The sequence below is a fragment of the Vicia villosa genome, linkage group LG3, assembly GCF_029867415.1.
Source record: "Vicia villosa cultivar HV-30 ecotype Madison, WI linkage group LG3, Vvil1.0, whole genome shotgun sequence".
NCBI classification, from domain to species: Eukaryota; Viridiplantae; Streptophyta; class Magnoliopsida; order Fabales; family Fabaceae; genus Vicia; species Vicia villosa.
This window is the reverse complement of record NC_081182.1, coordinates 33,913,323-33,930,686: the sequence shown is the minus strand read 5'-3', so window position 1 is coordinate 33,930,686 and position 17,364 is coordinate 33,913,323. Positions and strand designations below refer to the sequence as shown.

The 17,364-nt window shown below is 31.8% G+C and overlaps 2 protein-coding genes across 3 annotated transcripts; one reads left to right on the top strand and one right to left on the bottom strand.

Moving 5' to 3' along the window:
- The first annotated feature begins 6,130 nt into the window (after positions 1 to 6,130).
- Positions 6,131 to 9,647, top strand: LOC131660931 (argininosuccinate lyase, chloroplastic-like). The gene is made up of 6 exons (XM_058930294.1): positions 6,131 to 6,496; positions 6,608 to 6,988; positions 7,425 to 7,573; positions 7,704 to 7,995; positions 8,124 to 8,288; positions 9,092 to 9,647. Exons 1-6 carry the CDS (start codon positions 6,197 to 6,199, stop codon positions 9,338 to 9,340), a joined length of 1,536 nt encoding a protein of 511 aa, XP_058786277.1. The 5' UTR covers positions 6,131 to 6,196; the 3' UTR covers positions 9,341 to 9,647.
- Positions 9,648 to 11,319: 1,672 nt separating this feature from the next.
- On the bottom strand, positions 11,320 to 14,978 carry LOC131655364 (kinesin-like protein KIN-4C). Of its 2 annotated transcripts, none has more exons than XM_058925246.1 (12): positions 14,770 to 14,978; positions 14,430 to 14,546; positions 14,220 to 14,336; positions 14,031 to 14,111; positions 13,788 to 13,859; positions 13,589 to 13,682; positions 13,442 to 13,473; positions 13,244 to 13,317; positions 12,656 to 12,718; positions 12,386 to 12,533; positions 11,819 to 12,232; positions 11,320 to 11,654 (listed from the first exon to the last, which is right to left on the bottom strand). In XM_058925246.1, exons 1-12 carry the CDS (start codon positions 14,893 to 14,895, stop codon positions 11,559 to 11,561), a joined length of 1,434 nt encoding a protein of 477 aa, XP_058781229.1. In that variant the 5' UTR covers positions 14,896 to 14,978; the 3' UTR covers positions 11,320 to 11,558. The 2 variants fall into 2 exon arrangements, with proteins under 2 accessions (XP_058781229.1, XP_058781230.1); XM_058925247.1 differs by having other exon boundaries at positions 11,819 to 12,229.
- Positions 14,979 to 17,364: the final 2,386 nt, after the last annotated feature.

The following is a 17,364-nucleotide window of genomic DNA, read 5'->3' as shown; positions in this document are numbered from 1 at the left end:
TTAAAATATTTTGCATTGAAAAAAACTAATTATTTAAAATAATATGTTTACTAAATAGTTAAAAAAACTATTTTAGATATTAAATAGTTTATTAAATAGTTAAATAATAATAGTTAAATATTAAATACTTTAACTATTAACTTTATTATTTATCAATTATTAGTCTTTGAAAAAAGCTAACATGTTCCCCAAGGCACAAATTAATAAATTATTTATAGAAATACTTTTTTAGAACACCTATATTCAATATTTTGAAACTTTAAATATGACTTTATTACATTTAATTATATTTAATTTTTTTTAATTATACCATTTTAAACATGTGCTCTTCGAACATATACTAGCATGACGCTTAATATTTCAAATATTAATAGTTGAATTATGCAATTACATTTTAAAATTGTCAAAATATTTTAAAATTTTACATGTCAAAAAATAATTAACATAATTTTTATCAATATAAAATATATTAATTATTAACTATATTTATTTAAGATTACTATTTAGAATTTTAATCATAAGTTAATAATATTACATAAAAAAACAAATTTTAAATATTGCTGCTATATACATATGAATTGTAATTATGGCTCTTTAGAGCGAAAGGTTTATGGTTCAAATATTGTGAATGTTGAGAAAATTCAAGTTATTTTAATTCAGTAGATCTATCGGAGATGTATCTACGGAACGTGTTAAAAACAGGGTGTTTCGTAGATGTATTTACAAAACATTTTGTTATATTTTAATGTTTATTTTTTTTAAACCCTAAACTCTAAGGCAATGAAAATAGTACACCAAACAAAATACATCTTATACGTGGCATAAATTGCATTGTAATTTGATGTTCTATTTTTTTAAACCCTAAACCCTCGATGAAAAATACTACACCAAAAGAATACATCTTATACATATAATTTGATGTTCTATTTTTTTAAACCCTAAACTCTAAGGCAATGTTAAATAGTGCACCAAAAGAATACATTTGTTTATGTTTTTAATGCTTTCGTATATGTACTTACAGAATAAACCCGTTTTTTTTTTAAAAAGCTTTCAGATGTATATTTACAAATCAAGAGGCATAATTGAAATTTTGCCAAATAATTGAAAGAATCAAGGTTTGTAATGAAATATTCTCTTAATTTAATAGTCAACATATCTTGACCAAATCTAAACTAAGTGTTCCTTTCATTTTTATTTTATACACATTATACTAAATTCACTTGCAGTGATGTACTAATGCATCTATATTTAATGATGTTCCATATAGGGGACGACTCAAGTGAGAACACTTGGTTATTATGAGAAATGAGAATAATGAACCACGACCATTAAATTTGATTTTAATGGATTGGATTGATTTTCTCTTTCTATGCTAATTTAAAATAAACATTAAGGATTATAGAAAGAGAAATCAATCCAGTCCATTAAAATCAAATTTAATGGTCATGATTCATTGTTCTCATTTCTTATAATAACCAAGTGTTCTCACTTGAGTCGTCCCCTATATATATATATATATATATATATATATATATATATATATATATATATATATATATATATATATATATATATATATATATATATATATATATATATATATATATATATATATATATATATATATATATATATATGTATATATATATATATATATATATATATATGTATATATATATATATATATGTACATATATATATATTTCTTATAATAACCAAGTGTTCTCACTTGAGTCGTCCCCTATATATATATATATATATATATATATATATATATATATATATATATATATATATATATATATATATATATATATGTATATATATATATATGTATATATATATATATATGTATATATATATATATGTATATATATATATATATATATATATATGTATATATATATATATATATATGTATATATATATATATATATATGTATATATATATATATATATATGTATGTACATATATATATATATATATATATATACATATATATATATATATATATATATATATATATATATATATATATATATATATATATATATATATATATATATATATATATATATATATATATATATATATATATATATATATATATATATATATATATATATATATATAGGGGACGACTCAAGTGAGAACACTTGGTTATTATGAGAAATGAGAATAATGAACCACGACCATTAAATTTGATTTTAATGGACTGGATTGATTTCTCTTTCTATAATCCTTAATGTTTATTTTAAATTAGCATAGAAAGAGAAAATCAATCCAATCCATTAAAATCAAATTTAATGGTCGTGGTTCATTATTCTCATTTCTCATAATAACCAAGTGTTCTCACTTGAGTCGTCCCCTATATATATATATATATATATATATATATATATATATATATATATATATATATATATATATATATATATATATATATATATATATATATATCCATGCAATTATGTAAAAAATTAGTAACAACGTTAGATTAATTAAAAAGTAAAAAAGTATAAAACGATTAATTTGTAGAAAAACTATTATATCATACTAAATTATAATCCTAGAACTTCTTCCCACCAAAATTTACTTCAATTCTTAATTTTACTGTTGTTTGCTAATTTTTTTATCATGTTTTATTTGTAGGTACAAATTTTAAGTTATCACAAACTGTACTTTTTGGTAAAGAAATTTGATTTCTTATTACTTCAATTCTTAATTTTATTGTTGTTTGCTAATTTTTATTATGTTTTTTTTAGGTACTAATTTTAAGTTATATTTTTGGTAAAGGAATGGTTGAAGATGTTCTCGGAAGTCAATCATAATGATTTTGAATACATGCACAAATAATTTAGACTTACTTGATCCAATTTTTTTAAGGGTGGTCATTACAATTGTTTGCGGTGGAATGAACCAACAAAATTTATTTATGCTCTCAAAAATTATGACCCAAAAACCTCTCTTTTATTTATGCTCTAACGACGGGTTTTTTAGGCTTAGTGGCACTATGATTTACCCATCTGATACCAAAACATCAAAAATATCATCACATTTTGTAATATCAAAAGTATAAGTTTTAGCAATAAACTTGTCATTCTTTGGTTCATTAGGATTTTTCCCGTTTGAAGGTTTTAAGACCTTACATACATATGGGGGTCATGGCTTTACCTCGGTCACATTGACTTCCTCGTCTTCTACATATTCATTCTCCCGTTCTGAAAGTATTTGTCAGTGTTGATACAAGCGACTTTATCTTTTCTATTATTTTTAAACGCCCTGGCTTTTTCTGTCTTCAAGTGTTTGACTTGGCGAACCCTATTATCCAGTTGAGCCATGTCCTTGAGATACTGAGTGTCTAACTTCTTCCTAATGGAATAATCCAATCCCCCAACTTCCATTTTGACTAACTTGTGTTCATGGACTCTAGTAAAACACCTAGCCTTCAAGAGCCTAAGCCTATTTAGGTAATCGTCTATTGATTCATCCAGTCTTCGTTTAACCGTCGACAACTCTTTGAGACTTATTTTGGATTGACCATGTCACAATTCTGTATGGAATTTGGGGCTAAGGTTGTAAACCATGTGAACGCATTCTTAGTTAACGAACTAGGGAAGTATCTCATTTTTAATCCCTCATCATTGGCAATGTCGTCAGCTTCTGTTTCAAACCTAGCAGTATGTTTGACAGTCGATCCATTCGTCTCGCCTGCGAACTTAGTAAATTTGGGTACTTTGCAGCCCCTAGGCAGTTCTGCTTGTCAAATGTAATCAGGCAAAGGTGAGGAATATTTGGGTCTGTGTAGGCCAACGTTGAGCCCACTTCGCGACTAGACCTCCTCTACGATGTTCGTTATGTTATTACGTCCCATTAAATCACTAGTATTTCTTAGGACGCAATATGTTTCTTGCGTCCTTTCGGACTAACAGTGGTCTAGGATCATATTGATCAACAAATTCTTCTTCCTCATGAGGAATAGGCTCGATCCCTCAAAATCTAGCAACTTACTTAATGTTCGACCTTATGGGTCTTCGGCGAGTCTAGACTAGTAAAACGCCAAACGCTTTCATCATTCTACCTATTTGATCGACCATATGGTTAAATAAGACTCTCATCTGTTGAGTCAAATTATGCACTAACTCTACATTACTCTCATCCATTTGTTGTCTCAATGCCATTACTGAAGTAGTATTCAGAGACGGCGTCGACTGAGGAATGTAGCTTACTCCACCAATTCGGCCATTCATACCTACAGTCTTAGAAGACATATTCAGATAACTACTCTGATGGCCCGTCGCCATCATATTGTCAATGTATGTTGATACATTTGACTGGAGGCCAGTCATCATTGTTTGGGGCATACCATATTGATACGATCCAAGAGGCATCAAACCTACTTGGAATAATGCTCGAGTAGGATTAAAAGAATACCATCCGTGTCCTAGTCATGTCGCGATCAGTGTCATCGAACCAGTATTGGCGGATTTCCTTACGGGAGACAAAACCGTCACACTTTGTGTCGTGGCTGCCATCGGTATGACATCCACATTTGGTGCAGTACTTTGTATATGTGCAGGATTAGAAGTGTTAGTGTTTGCGCTAGATCGTGATATTTCAGACAATTGCTTCTTACTCCTTAAGTTCATGCATACATAACTACGTACATAAGAGAACACTTGATAAAAACAACTTTACAACTTATTAGCACTGTCCCACTGAGCGTGTCAATTTTTTTATCTTGGGAATTGATAAACAACGCTAGTCTCTTATTAAAGGTTACTTTGCGAGATCGACTAGGGAATCTCAGGACAGTGCTTCAATTTTCCCAGAGTGTTTTACCAAGAGTTTTAGAAATATGATATGTTGCAAATGAGTTCGACATGACATCGACTCAATGCGTTTTGGAAACGAAAACGTTCAAAAGATTTTGCAAAGATAAAAGATAAAATTGGTTAAAAAAAGTATTAGAACTTCGACAGAAAGGCAAATGACATAACATTTAAAATTGAATGAAAGTCAGTGATTCAAACATACATTGCTCTTGCTTGACTCATTTTGCTCGTAGCTTGGTCACTTTGAGTGTTAGCGTACATGTTTGTAAGTTTGAACCCCTTACAACTATTTACAAAGTTTTATTTATATGACAAACATGTAACTCCTTTTTGGCGGCCTTCATTTCTCTGCATTCCTCATGTTTTCTTCAGATCTTTCCAATTCTTCTTCTATCGGACCCACGTTCTCGACTTTGGCTACCCACGTCTTGTACGAACTGACTCCAATATTGGGCCTTTTACTTGTACTGGATTCCCTCCCCCCTTAGGCCCATTCGACCACTTCACTTTCTTAGGTCTAGTCGACCGCTCCAGTTGGTCCAATTTTTAGGCTTAGTTGACTTCTCAACATTTTGTCTATGATCGACAATTTGTTTAAAAAGTTCCTTGGCTGGATTTTGTCTCTCGTCAAAATCTGAGCCAACACTTATTCTTTGTTGTATTCTTATCATGATGAAGTCTTCTTAGTATTTTACTTTGTAGTTGTCTTCATCAAAAGAAAACATATTGCCTGCAAAATAAGGTTCCATATAAAACCTTAAAAAACAAATAAAAGAGGGAAGATGATGAAAAAAAAAAGCAACATATAAAAGAAAGAAGGAAGACCCTAGATGAAAAAAATGTAACAAAGATACAAAGGAAGGAAAATGATGGTTAAACCATTTGCATTGCTGTCATGTCGCGTAGTAAGAAGTTTATATTTTTTTTTAAAAATTTTAACAATAAGAACCAATTCCACTCACAAAACAGTTTTTAATGAACTAATATTATAATTTTTTTATTTAAGAGAGTAAAGTGAAACATTAAATTAAATCAATAGATTTTATAACTATAACTATGCCTTATTTTTTCTATTGATAAAAAAACTTTCAACTCAGTTGAATTAATAAATAATAATTAATTAAAACAAAACGATCAATTTTAAGATTATTTTCAATTATTTGATATAGATTTGTTTCAAAGAAAATCTAAAAAACTATGTTAAATGAGAAAATAATTTGTTTAGCTTAAACATCGTGTAATTGATTGTTTCAAAAAGTGTTTTCATTAATCAAAAACGACTTTTAAATAAGTTCTATTGAAAGCAAAAGAAGCTGGCGCACACTCAAAACGCACTTAGAGAAAAACCCTGAAATTGGTCATGGTGTTCTCTGCCGCGCTTTCTTCTTCAACCTTCACTCTTCCATCTCCATTCCACCACCACTCCTTCACCTCCCTAACCACTCGATCCACCGCATTCCCTCTTCGCAAACTCATCAAAACCCGAATGGAAGTCCAAACCAACGCTAACCCCAAAGAAGCCAAACTCTGGGGTGGAAGATTCGAAGAAGGCGTTACCGACACCGTTGAACGGTTCACCGAATCCGTCTCTTATGATAAACAGTTATACAAACACGACATTACCGGAAGCACAGCGCATGCAACCATGCTCGCCAAACAGGTACTCATTAATTATTAATTACTGATTTCAATTTTTCAATCATTTTATTCAATGCATGTTTATTTTTTTATTTATTTTTATAATCACTTATAAAATAAATGTGTTTTTTAGGGTTTAATCACTGAGAGTGATAGAGATTCTATAATTAAAGGTTTGAGAGAGATTGAGAAGAGAATTGAGAGTGGTGAGTTTAATTGGAGAGCTGATAGGGAAGATGTTCATATGAATATTGAAGCTGCGCTTACTGATTTGATCGGTGAGCCTGCCAAGAAGCTGCATACTTCGAGGAGTAGGAATGATCAGGTTGTTACTGATTTGAGACTGTGGTGTCGCGATGCTATTGATAAGATTGTTGCGAGGATGAGGGAGCTTCAGGTTTCGCTTCTTAAGCTGGCTTTGAATAATCAGGGGGTTATTGTTCCGGGTTATACTCATTTGCAGCGCGCGCAGCCGGTTTTGCTTCAGCATCTTTTGCTTGCTTATGTTGAAGAGGTTTGCTCTGAAATTTAATTGATGTTTTGATCTGAAGTTGTTGTTTTGTAAGCTTTGCATGTGATTTATGGAAACATTTATTTTAACTTTATGGATTTACCTTCTATAAAGTGCTTTGCTATGTAAAATTATTAATCTTGAGTGTTGATGAGAAAAACATTTGTTGATGTTCCAATACATCTTTGATTTGTTATTCATGTGCATGCAGAACCGATTGTTGCAATTAACAGTTTAGATTGGTTTTTTACACTGTAAAGTTAATTGTGTATGTTAGAGGAGTCGGATCCTAACATCATTTAATTGTGTAAAGTTAATTGTTGTTCACTTATTGTAAAAGAAGTTCATGCTTTCTGATTCATTTGTGGAGTAAGCAGTTTGGATTTGGGGAACAGTTTTTGAGCTCATTTGGTTTTATTGACCCTTTTTGCTGTTGCAGATTGAACGTGATGCTGGTCGTTTGATTGATTGTAGAGCTAGGATGAATTTCAGTCCTTTAGGGGCTTGTGCACTGGCCGGTACAGGGCTCCCCATTGATCGGTTCATGACATCAGATGCGTTGGGATTTACTGCTCCGATGAGGAATAGGTATCTTACTTTTTACTTGCTTGAAATCGATCTATAGTTGTACTTGACAAATGATTAATGTTAAGTATGTGAATGTTCACATGCATCCTTTTTACCCGAATAACTGATTATATCTTGTTATATTGAATAGTATTGATGCAGTTTCTGACCGAGATTTCCTACTGGAGTTTCTTTCTGCTAATGCCATCACAGCAGTGCATCTTTCTCGACTTGGTGAAGAATGGGTATTGTGGGCTTCAGAGGAATTTGGATTTATCACTCCAAGCGACTCTGTATCAACGGGAAGTAGCATAATGCCTCAGAAAAAGAATCCAGATCCAATGGAACTTGTTCGTGGTAAGTCTGCCAGAGTCATAGGGGGTTTGGTCACTCTTCTAACATTGTGCAAAGGACTTCCTCATGCTTACAATCGCGATTTGCAGGTAGTTAGATGATCAAAGCATATTTTTTTGCCTTGCATGTTTTATGTTCTGTTATTGTAATCATTTGTTTTGTGTAAGCACTATTTATCTGAGATTCATTTAAGAGAGTTGCTTTCTGTTGTACGTAGGAAGACAAAGAACCAGTATTTGACAGTGTTAAAACTATTTTGGGAATGCTTGAAGTCTCAGCAGAGTTTGCTACGAACATTACTTTCAATCGGGAAAGAATACAAAAGTCTTTACCTGCCGGTTATCTTGATGCAACAACACTTGCTGACTATCTTGTTAAGAAGGTAAGTCGCTTTAATTTAGCCTTCTCATTAAGAATTCTGTTTGTAATACATTTTATGAAGTGAAAGCATGATAACATCAGCTGCATGCTGCTGTCCAAGTTCAAATTTGAACCGATCTCAAATCCCTGTCAATGTCACCCAGTATTGGCTGCCATCATAAATATTTCTCTGATTCTTTCAAGAAAACAAAATCAAATGGCTTCTCCCTCTCATTCGCAAGAACCATTAGAATGAAAAAAATAGATGCATATAAAGTTTCTATCTTGTAAAATCTCATGCATCAAATGCAAAAAGGCAACTGATCTGTACGTTTTCCATGTTGATTATGATCCGTAATCTGCAGTTGTCAAATTACATGTGCCTATTATTACCAATCTGTCCATTTTTCAGGATTAGATGTCTAATAATGATGGTCTTTCTTCTCTCATAAATTTAAAGTTAAAACCCCTCTCCCCAACCAAAAACAGGATTGCAATCCGGGATTTTTACCTTCATATTAAGAGCATTTTTCTTAGGTCCTTGTTTGTATCTCTTTTTCTCTATATAGAAGCTGTAAGGCCAATGAGCATGAAACAATTTGGTCTTTTCCTTTCCTTTTAGTAAGAAATGTGTATGTTTTAGTTTTGACAGGCATTGATAGGTGAGAGCAAACATAGATATGCTGCATAGTTTTGCAGGCTGTATTTGTATATGATAGTGTAATATTTTCTGGACTTATTACTCATTGTCGTTAGCATATTGTATCATTACATTTCTGGAATAGTTAAGACTTATGAATTGCGTTCACTTTTCTTCACATTCAGGGTGTGCCATTCAGAACATCTCATGATATAGCTGGAAAATCTGTTGCCCTGTGTACTTCAAAGAATTGCCAACTACTGGACTTGAGTCTTGATGAGCTGAGAAGTATAAATCCTGTCTTTGAGAATGATGTGTACGAATTTCTTGGGGTAGAAAACTCAATCAAGAAATTTGTTTCTTATGGTTCCACTGGGTCTGCTTGTGTTGCTGAGCAAATTGATTATTGGATCAAAAAGCTTGAAATTAAGTGAAGATTCTCCTTGCTGTCACCTGGGAAGCCAATTCTCGAGACTTGTAATAATAAACTTGTGCTTAACATATAACCTGCTGCATACTAGTATTTGAATAGGTCAAGGTGTATCAAATGTAGTCAGGGGTTATCAATCAATCAAAAATATTAGTCAGGGTTACCGAGTGTGTAGTTTTAGAATCTCAAGAAGCATGCATGCCTTGAAACCATGGGCTTCTTTCTTGCATCATGAGCTGCTGGACAATAATTTCATCATGCAGTGTGAATCTATGTAGCTTTAAATGAAATAAAGTTTTGTTTTGTGGCGATGTGTTGAATGAATTAGCAAACATAAGTGAAATGATGTGGTGAGTGAAACAACAAACAAAAATAAAATAATATATTGATGAAAATATGCAAATTATATTGTTTACTACTTTGTTTAATTAATTTTTAATAATCATAATATCTTAACATAAACCAAATGTACCCTTATTTGTATATTATGAGTTTCACTACTGTGTGTTGACATACCCATTACTATGGCTAAATATTTTTTTTCTCTTAGTTTTTCAAATTGTGTGATGTTTGTCCTTTTTGTTGGCTTTTATTAGTCAAATCTAATGGTGTAGTATTGTCCACATGGCATTGATGTGGAAACTAAATTAAAAAACACCAAATCTGAAGATACAAGTGCTGATTTAGAAGAAGATGATAGAGAAGCGCAGGTAAAATTAAAGATAAGAAAAGTGATTTCTAGAGAATACGACTATGTCGATGTAGAAGAAGACAATAGACAAGCATAGGTAAATTAAAGGTAAGAAAAGCGATTTTTAGAGAATACGGCTGTGTAAACACATTTGAAACTACAAATTTTACGACGGTTTGTTTTAGTCTTTAGGATTTGTCACTCATTTTAGTTTCTTGCCCATTTCCGCCTTCTTTTTAATTAGGTTTTGTTGGACATATGTAAAAGTGGAAGATTTTCTTCATTTGTTTATTCATCAGGTAGGTCATTTGTGGATAATAAACTAATTGTATATGAAGGAACAATTTTAGAATTAAAATATAATGTTAATAAGTGAATTTATTTTGAGTTGATAGACATAGGAACAATTTTAGAATTAAAATGTAATATTAACAAGTGAATTTATTTTGAGTTGATAGACATAGTTAAAATTAGGAGGATATAGGAAAATAAATACTATAGGGTACAAGGACTAAGGCACATTAGATATTGCAAATTTGTGTAAGATGCATTTAAGGGTTCATGTTTATATACAACAATCAATGTCTCAACCTGAATTTTATGATGTTCCTCTAAAGCAAGAAGAATTAAATTTTGAGGATATTGTAAATGTTAAAGATTTGATTTTTTTTTTTTTAAATTTTATGGAGTGCTTAAAAGGGAATGATGAGGTGCAAGGTGGGTGAGGTTCAAAAAGGTAAGGTGCAAGATGATATTGATGATTTTTATATTTGACTAATCACCTATTAGTCAAATTCCAAATAACAGATAGTTAAATCTTAAAATTGAATTTCCTCACTTTACTAACTTTAGACTAAAAGGCACTAATTCCATCAATATTTTTAACATTTAGTTAGTTAATATTTATTTCAAATAGTATAATTTTTTCAAAATTTCCTTATTACTGATTATTTTGGTAAAATTGTTTCCTTACTGCAATAATGCAATTTGCAAAAATTTGTTAGAGGAAAGGTTGGCATTCCCACACCACCAATCTAAGTCCTAGATTCATGGTTTTTACAAAAACAAGTTTGAAGTGTAAGTTCTCTAATCCTACTAACGCAACAAAAATATGTTGATGAGAAACATATTTTACAATTAATTTTGTAGAATTTATAAAATCTCTTTTATTGACCGTATCCAATTCTGAAACCACACTCTCACAAGCTCAATACTAAACAAGACAATCCAAATTAACAATGTAAAATCGCACTCGACAATTCAACATGGTAGGAGTTACCAAAAACCAGGAATAACAAAACACAATTCCAGCTTTTTATATTATCCCCAGAAAAGAAGAATGGGTGTGAAAATGATAAGTTAATCAAACAGTTAACTTTACGTTGAGCTTCTTAAAATGAAGAAAAATCAGCTGCTTCACTAATGGAAGCCACCACAGTTGCTCTTTCCTAGCTGGTTTCTTCACCTAGTCCAACCTCATTGAACTATTTTCCCATGTTACAACTTTCTTTGTTTTAGTACTTGTGTTATTTTATGGCGACGAGGACATTGGATCCTTGGTGACAACGTGAATTACTGGCTTCCGAACATTCTTTTTCCTGCCTTTCTTTTGAGCATCCATGTTACCCTGCAATCAAATTGTTCTCTGGATTAGAAAGCAAAGTTGACAAAATGGCAGAGCACAAATCAAACTTAAGCCGTATATATCTCAACCACGTTATTAAAATAGGTGCCAAAGGCAATAAAGGATTTTTCTGGTGACTAAGATCAGAGTTTTGGAATGGAGAATACCATTGAGTTCTGAATGTCACACAATGGCTTCTTTTTGGGCCCCTGGTTGGCAGGTTTTTGAACAAGTGCACTCTCGAGTAGTTTCGCGCATTCATTAGCGATCACTGCTTCGCCATCTTTGTTTGTTGAGCATTCTGAATTCTCTACTTTTAGTGACTCGTTTTCTGGCAATGTGCCTAGTTCCCTATTTGTGCACTTAGAAAGTGAGCAGCCACATGATGGTCCACAGCTCCCACCAGTGGATCGGCATTTGCACTTTGTAGTCTTGCATAAAGACTTCCTACTACAAGAACAGCAAAGCCCTTCAACTGCTCTCCCCCTCTTAACACTATTTTCATTTGAACTACTCATTTCAGGGGTATCCATTTTTGCCGTGGCATAACTTGCTTCAGAAAGAGCATGGGCCAGATCCTGCTGAATAGAACACACCATAGTTCAAGAAATTAGCAACCTATTTTACTTGTAATTCATAAATAAATATATTTCTCCCTAATAAACAACTTGTTTTAAATATGAATCATATGTTTTATATGGATATAGTTATAATTTGATGTCAATGGCCCAAACCTGGCTCTTATCCCTGGGTTCATGTTTTTCCTTCCGCAATTGTAATTCTTTAAGCAGACTACTAAGGTTGTTTACTTGTTCCTTTAAATCTTGAATATCATCATAATCCTTCTCCGGGCTGCCAAGGTCTTCTTCCTGTAACTCAGACCTTGAAGTAATAAAGAAGGGAGTTAAAACATACCATCAGATTAGAGAGTGATATATGTCACTACAATCTCGTAGAAGTCAAGCATTAAATATGGAAAAATTTAAACGACTAAAAGTTCTCACCTTGAATTTTCCTGCCTCTGCATTTCAAGTTCTTCTTTCAGCTGTGCAATCTCCCCAGTCATCCTGACCATACAAGCTGTTAGCATAGAGTAGAGGACCCTTAAATTAATATGTTTTTCACAAAATCGTGTCGAGGAGGATACTCTTGTAAGCAAATCTGTGACATACCAAAGTATATTTTGAATGCTCTCGAACTATAGGGAAGTTATCAAGTTATAGTATACATACTAATAGAATATCAGTAAATACTGACATGCTCAAAAATTGAGACATGAAAATAATGTTTCACAAATCATATATTAAAACTTCAAATTACAGATGTATTATGGAACCAGTGTTGAATGTAAGGTTTCCCAGGATTATTGAACTGCTAATAAACACCTCTTATGTAAGTTCTTACCTACACCAATCAAATATAATTACATATTCAGTTGTAATAAAAGATAAATTAAATGGCACCTCTAATCTAAGTCTCCCACAGAGTTGCTAAGAGTATATAACATTCATTGTTATTGACAGTTCAAACCAAAACATACACAAACTTTACTGAAAATCATCGCAAAATCTAACACAATAGGAGTGGCTTACTTTTCAATTTTGGATTCATATTGGGAACATAACTTGTGCAACTGAGTTGTGACTTCAAGTTCATGTTCAGCATCCTGCACCAGTCATTATATATACATCATATCAAAGTGACTGCCTATCAACCTTAAATAACATTGGATCATATGTTGTATGATTTATATGCAAACAACAAACAATTACAGTAGATGGAGGAATTACCTGAATTACTTGACAACTTTTAATTTTGCCACCTACATGAATAAACAGCAAATAAAGCAAGGAAATGGATGAATGAATGAGTGCAACCGGGAAAACACTAGTTACATAAATTAACATTCAAACTAAACGTATATTCAGATCTTCAACCTGATGATCGATTTGATACAGCTTTTCGTGCAGCTATCATATCTCGTAAACGCTTGATTGCAGCAGAAGCTTCCTCAGTTTTCCGTTGCAATACCTTATGTAAGAAAAAATGAGAGAAAAGTAACATGTATTAAAAAACAAGGGTATAGTAACAACCATGAGAGCATAAAAAGCCTGGAGTAAGATTCTACACACTAACCATTTTAAGCATGTCATTAGAAGTCTGCAAACTCTGAGCCTTGATATCATTCCGTCTTCCTTCCTTCTTAAGCTGATTATACATAGATACATATTTCCAAGAGATAAATATACTAATACTAGATACAGGTAAAAGGACTGAATCAAATTATACTGATACCATACTTGAGCACTATTATGTTATTGGTCAGATTTTTCTGAGTCCAAATGTCAATCATGATGTAAGATAACATTAAAAACATACCTGAAGAACTTCTTTTTCAAGTAAGGCCTTGCTTAACCTAAATCGCACAGACTCTAACTTGATCGTACATTGCAGTTTAGCCTGTACGCGGACACAAACTTTCAATACACAAAGCTAAAGAAAACTCAGCAAAAACAAAAAAACAGCACTAAAACAAAAGATTAATCGGCTCTTTTCAAACAATTCCACCTTATGAGCCTTCAAACTCTGAATCTCATACTGCAATTGCCTAGTCGATTCATCGGCTCTTTTCCTGTGAGTTGAAAATTGAGATTGAGATCCCAGTTTCTTCTTCAATTCTGAAACCTGCAACAGCATAGCAGAAAAACACACATTAAAATCTTACCATAACATTTCACATTTACCGTTCATCATTTCCCACTCCAAACTAATGTTTACCTGATCTTCGAGTAAATTCAGCTTCTGAAGATAATCTTTCTTAAGCTTCTCAACGCCACCATTAGAACCTGAAGAAGAATCATTTCCCTTTCGTTCCTTCAACTCCGCATTCTCAATCTGCCAAATTACACAGCACCAATAAATCACTTCCTCTTCTACGATTAATTATTCATTTACAGTAAATTAAACATACTCAAGTTTAAGAAAGTGAAGTTAACCATCTCAGTATCAAAATCCCTAAGAAATCAACAATCTCAGTTTCAAAAACTCCGGTACAAAAACTACAAAACCTATCATCATCCAGATCGGAAACGAACCGCGATGAAATTTAAACACTGACCTGATACGCTTTGTTCTCTCGTTCGAGTTCGCGAATCCTCTCTTCGTAATGTTGCTTTTCGTTTGCGTCTGAAGCTGCGATAACGACGGGACTGGTTTGTTTGGATCTGCGAGTAGTCTTCTTCATGATCTTGAAGTAAAAGGAGAGAGATTACAGATTTTGAGATTTTGAAATGGAACTTGTTTTCTTCAATGGCTTCCAGAAGAAGATCGAAATTTGAAGCCGCTATATAACGTTCATGTGTTTTTTGGTTCAAGAAGAAAACCAATGATGAAGTGACACGTGTGGAGTTTAATTGAAACCCTATGGAGGGAAACGGGTTGATTCAAATTTTATTTTCTCGTTTTTGTTTTTGGATAAATTTATTTTCTATTTTCTGAATCTAACTCTTTTTTTTTTTTTACCGAAATTTTCTGAATCTAATCTATATCTATATACTATTGTGTTTTTATAATTTTCTCGCACCAGGGTAATTTTTTACTTAATTTTTGAACTCTGTAAAAAGGAATGTCTTGTTTGATTATAACTTTAAAAATAAAAATTAATAAATTCTGTAGAAAGAAATATATTGTTTTGGACTTTTGGTATAAAACTAAGAAAGTTAAAACATTTCAATCTTTACATCAATTTTCATTTAATTTTTTTTAAAGTAAAGATTATATTATTGTTGGTAGTAATTTAATTGACAATATTTTTAGTTCACTTTAGAATAAAACTATAAAAGACAAGAGAAGGTGAAATGATAAAGAAAAATAAAATTTGCACGTTAATTTTGATTTTATAGGGAAAATAAATAATAAATAAATAAATGTTATATTATTTGTAGAATTTTTTTTAAACAAATGTCGATAATACATTGCGTATGAAAATTTACAAATGTGATGATATAAAAATTAAAAATACATAATATATCTATGATATGTCAAACAAGAGGTTTTTAACCAAGTCATTTGTGAAAAAGGTGATGAAATGACCTAACCTTAAAGATAAGTGTAATAGCCTTTTAGATTTATGGGCGTTTGTTTCACGGTATAAAAAATTAATCACAGGAATAATTTTCTCAGGCATAACATTCCAAGGAATAAGTTTTTATAAAAAGTGTTTGGAAAGTATTTTAAAAAGTCTAGGAATCTTTTATTTTTAAATTATTTTTAATTAATAATATATTATAATTATAGATAGAAAATAATAATTATAAATAAAATAGTATGTAGTAGTGGAGGTAACTACTATTTTGGTGATAACCGCCGGGAATAAAAGATTCTCACACTTATGAGACGGGATTAGAAAACCATTAAACATGGGAGAAATTCTTTCTTGGATATAATTTTTTCCTAGGAACAATTTTTTATTCCCTTCTAACAAACATAGGTATTTTTATTTCCAACCTTAAGTTCCCAAGAATATATTTTGTATCCATGAAACAAACACACCCTTAGGGAAACATGCAATGTCATTAAGTCAATCTAACCTTAGTCTATTAGAGATCATGACATGTGACTTTCTTTTAAAGAACTCTTGTGGTGTGTCCATTTTGCTCTTGTTTCGAGTTAATGGCCAACTCGATGCTTCTCATTTATGAGTCTTGGAGTACAGTGTTCATGACAGTCCGCAACTCCCCAAGCACGAGGCAAATAAGGGCAAAGTATTTAATGAGAAATAGGACGATCTACAATCCATTCCCCCACCCCTTAAAAGCACGAGGCGTGTAAGGGAGAAATGGTTGACGAGATTATATTACTCAAAGAATTTTGTCCTCCACTTTGCTTTTAGTATGTTAGAGCTGAATCAGTCACAATCATAGGATTGAAAATGATCAAGGTTTCTATCAATGGTTCCCTATGAAGACTATTGATATTCTTTATCAAACGGTTCTAATTAAATCAAATTTCTCGATAAATATGTACTCATCTAAAACTTTGATCGTGCATGTACTTGGAAGTCTTGCAATTGAATGTGTGACAAGAAATAATGATTATTGACACGAGAAACTAAACCAAATTTACTTTTGCTTTTATATATTTAGGACATATTGTCCAACATCTTCATCATTCCTACTTTGCTTAATTTTTGTTTAGTTCACTTTGTCATTCTTGTAGCAAGTGCGGTACCTTCCTACAATGCCATAATACATGTATTGTCTCCTTTCGTTTTCTTTAATTCACTTTTCTTATTCAAATTTGTTTTACTTAGGGAATATGAAGAACGCAAGAATATAGTTGAATCCAAAAATCACAAAGAGAGGCTTAGATTGTGAGGCTTGTATAAAAATTATGAAATGAGAAGATGGGAGTGTCGATTATAATGTGCTAGAGTGATATTTTTTTTGGAGTGAATGTTCCAGTAGTGAAAGTAGCGACTCAAGTGATGATTGGACTATGGATAATGACGTTGTTATTTTCCGCGCCCGATGAGAATGACGATAAAATTTGTAACGGCCTCCTTTGATACAAGCCGAGATTACTTTTGTGAAATTAGAGATTTAATCCTAAAATTGATAGGTCAGAATTGTCGATTCAGTGAATTGATCGCTTTTAATCATACATTTTTTTAATCATCATTTAGGCACATATCTGAACCAAAATGAACTCTCAC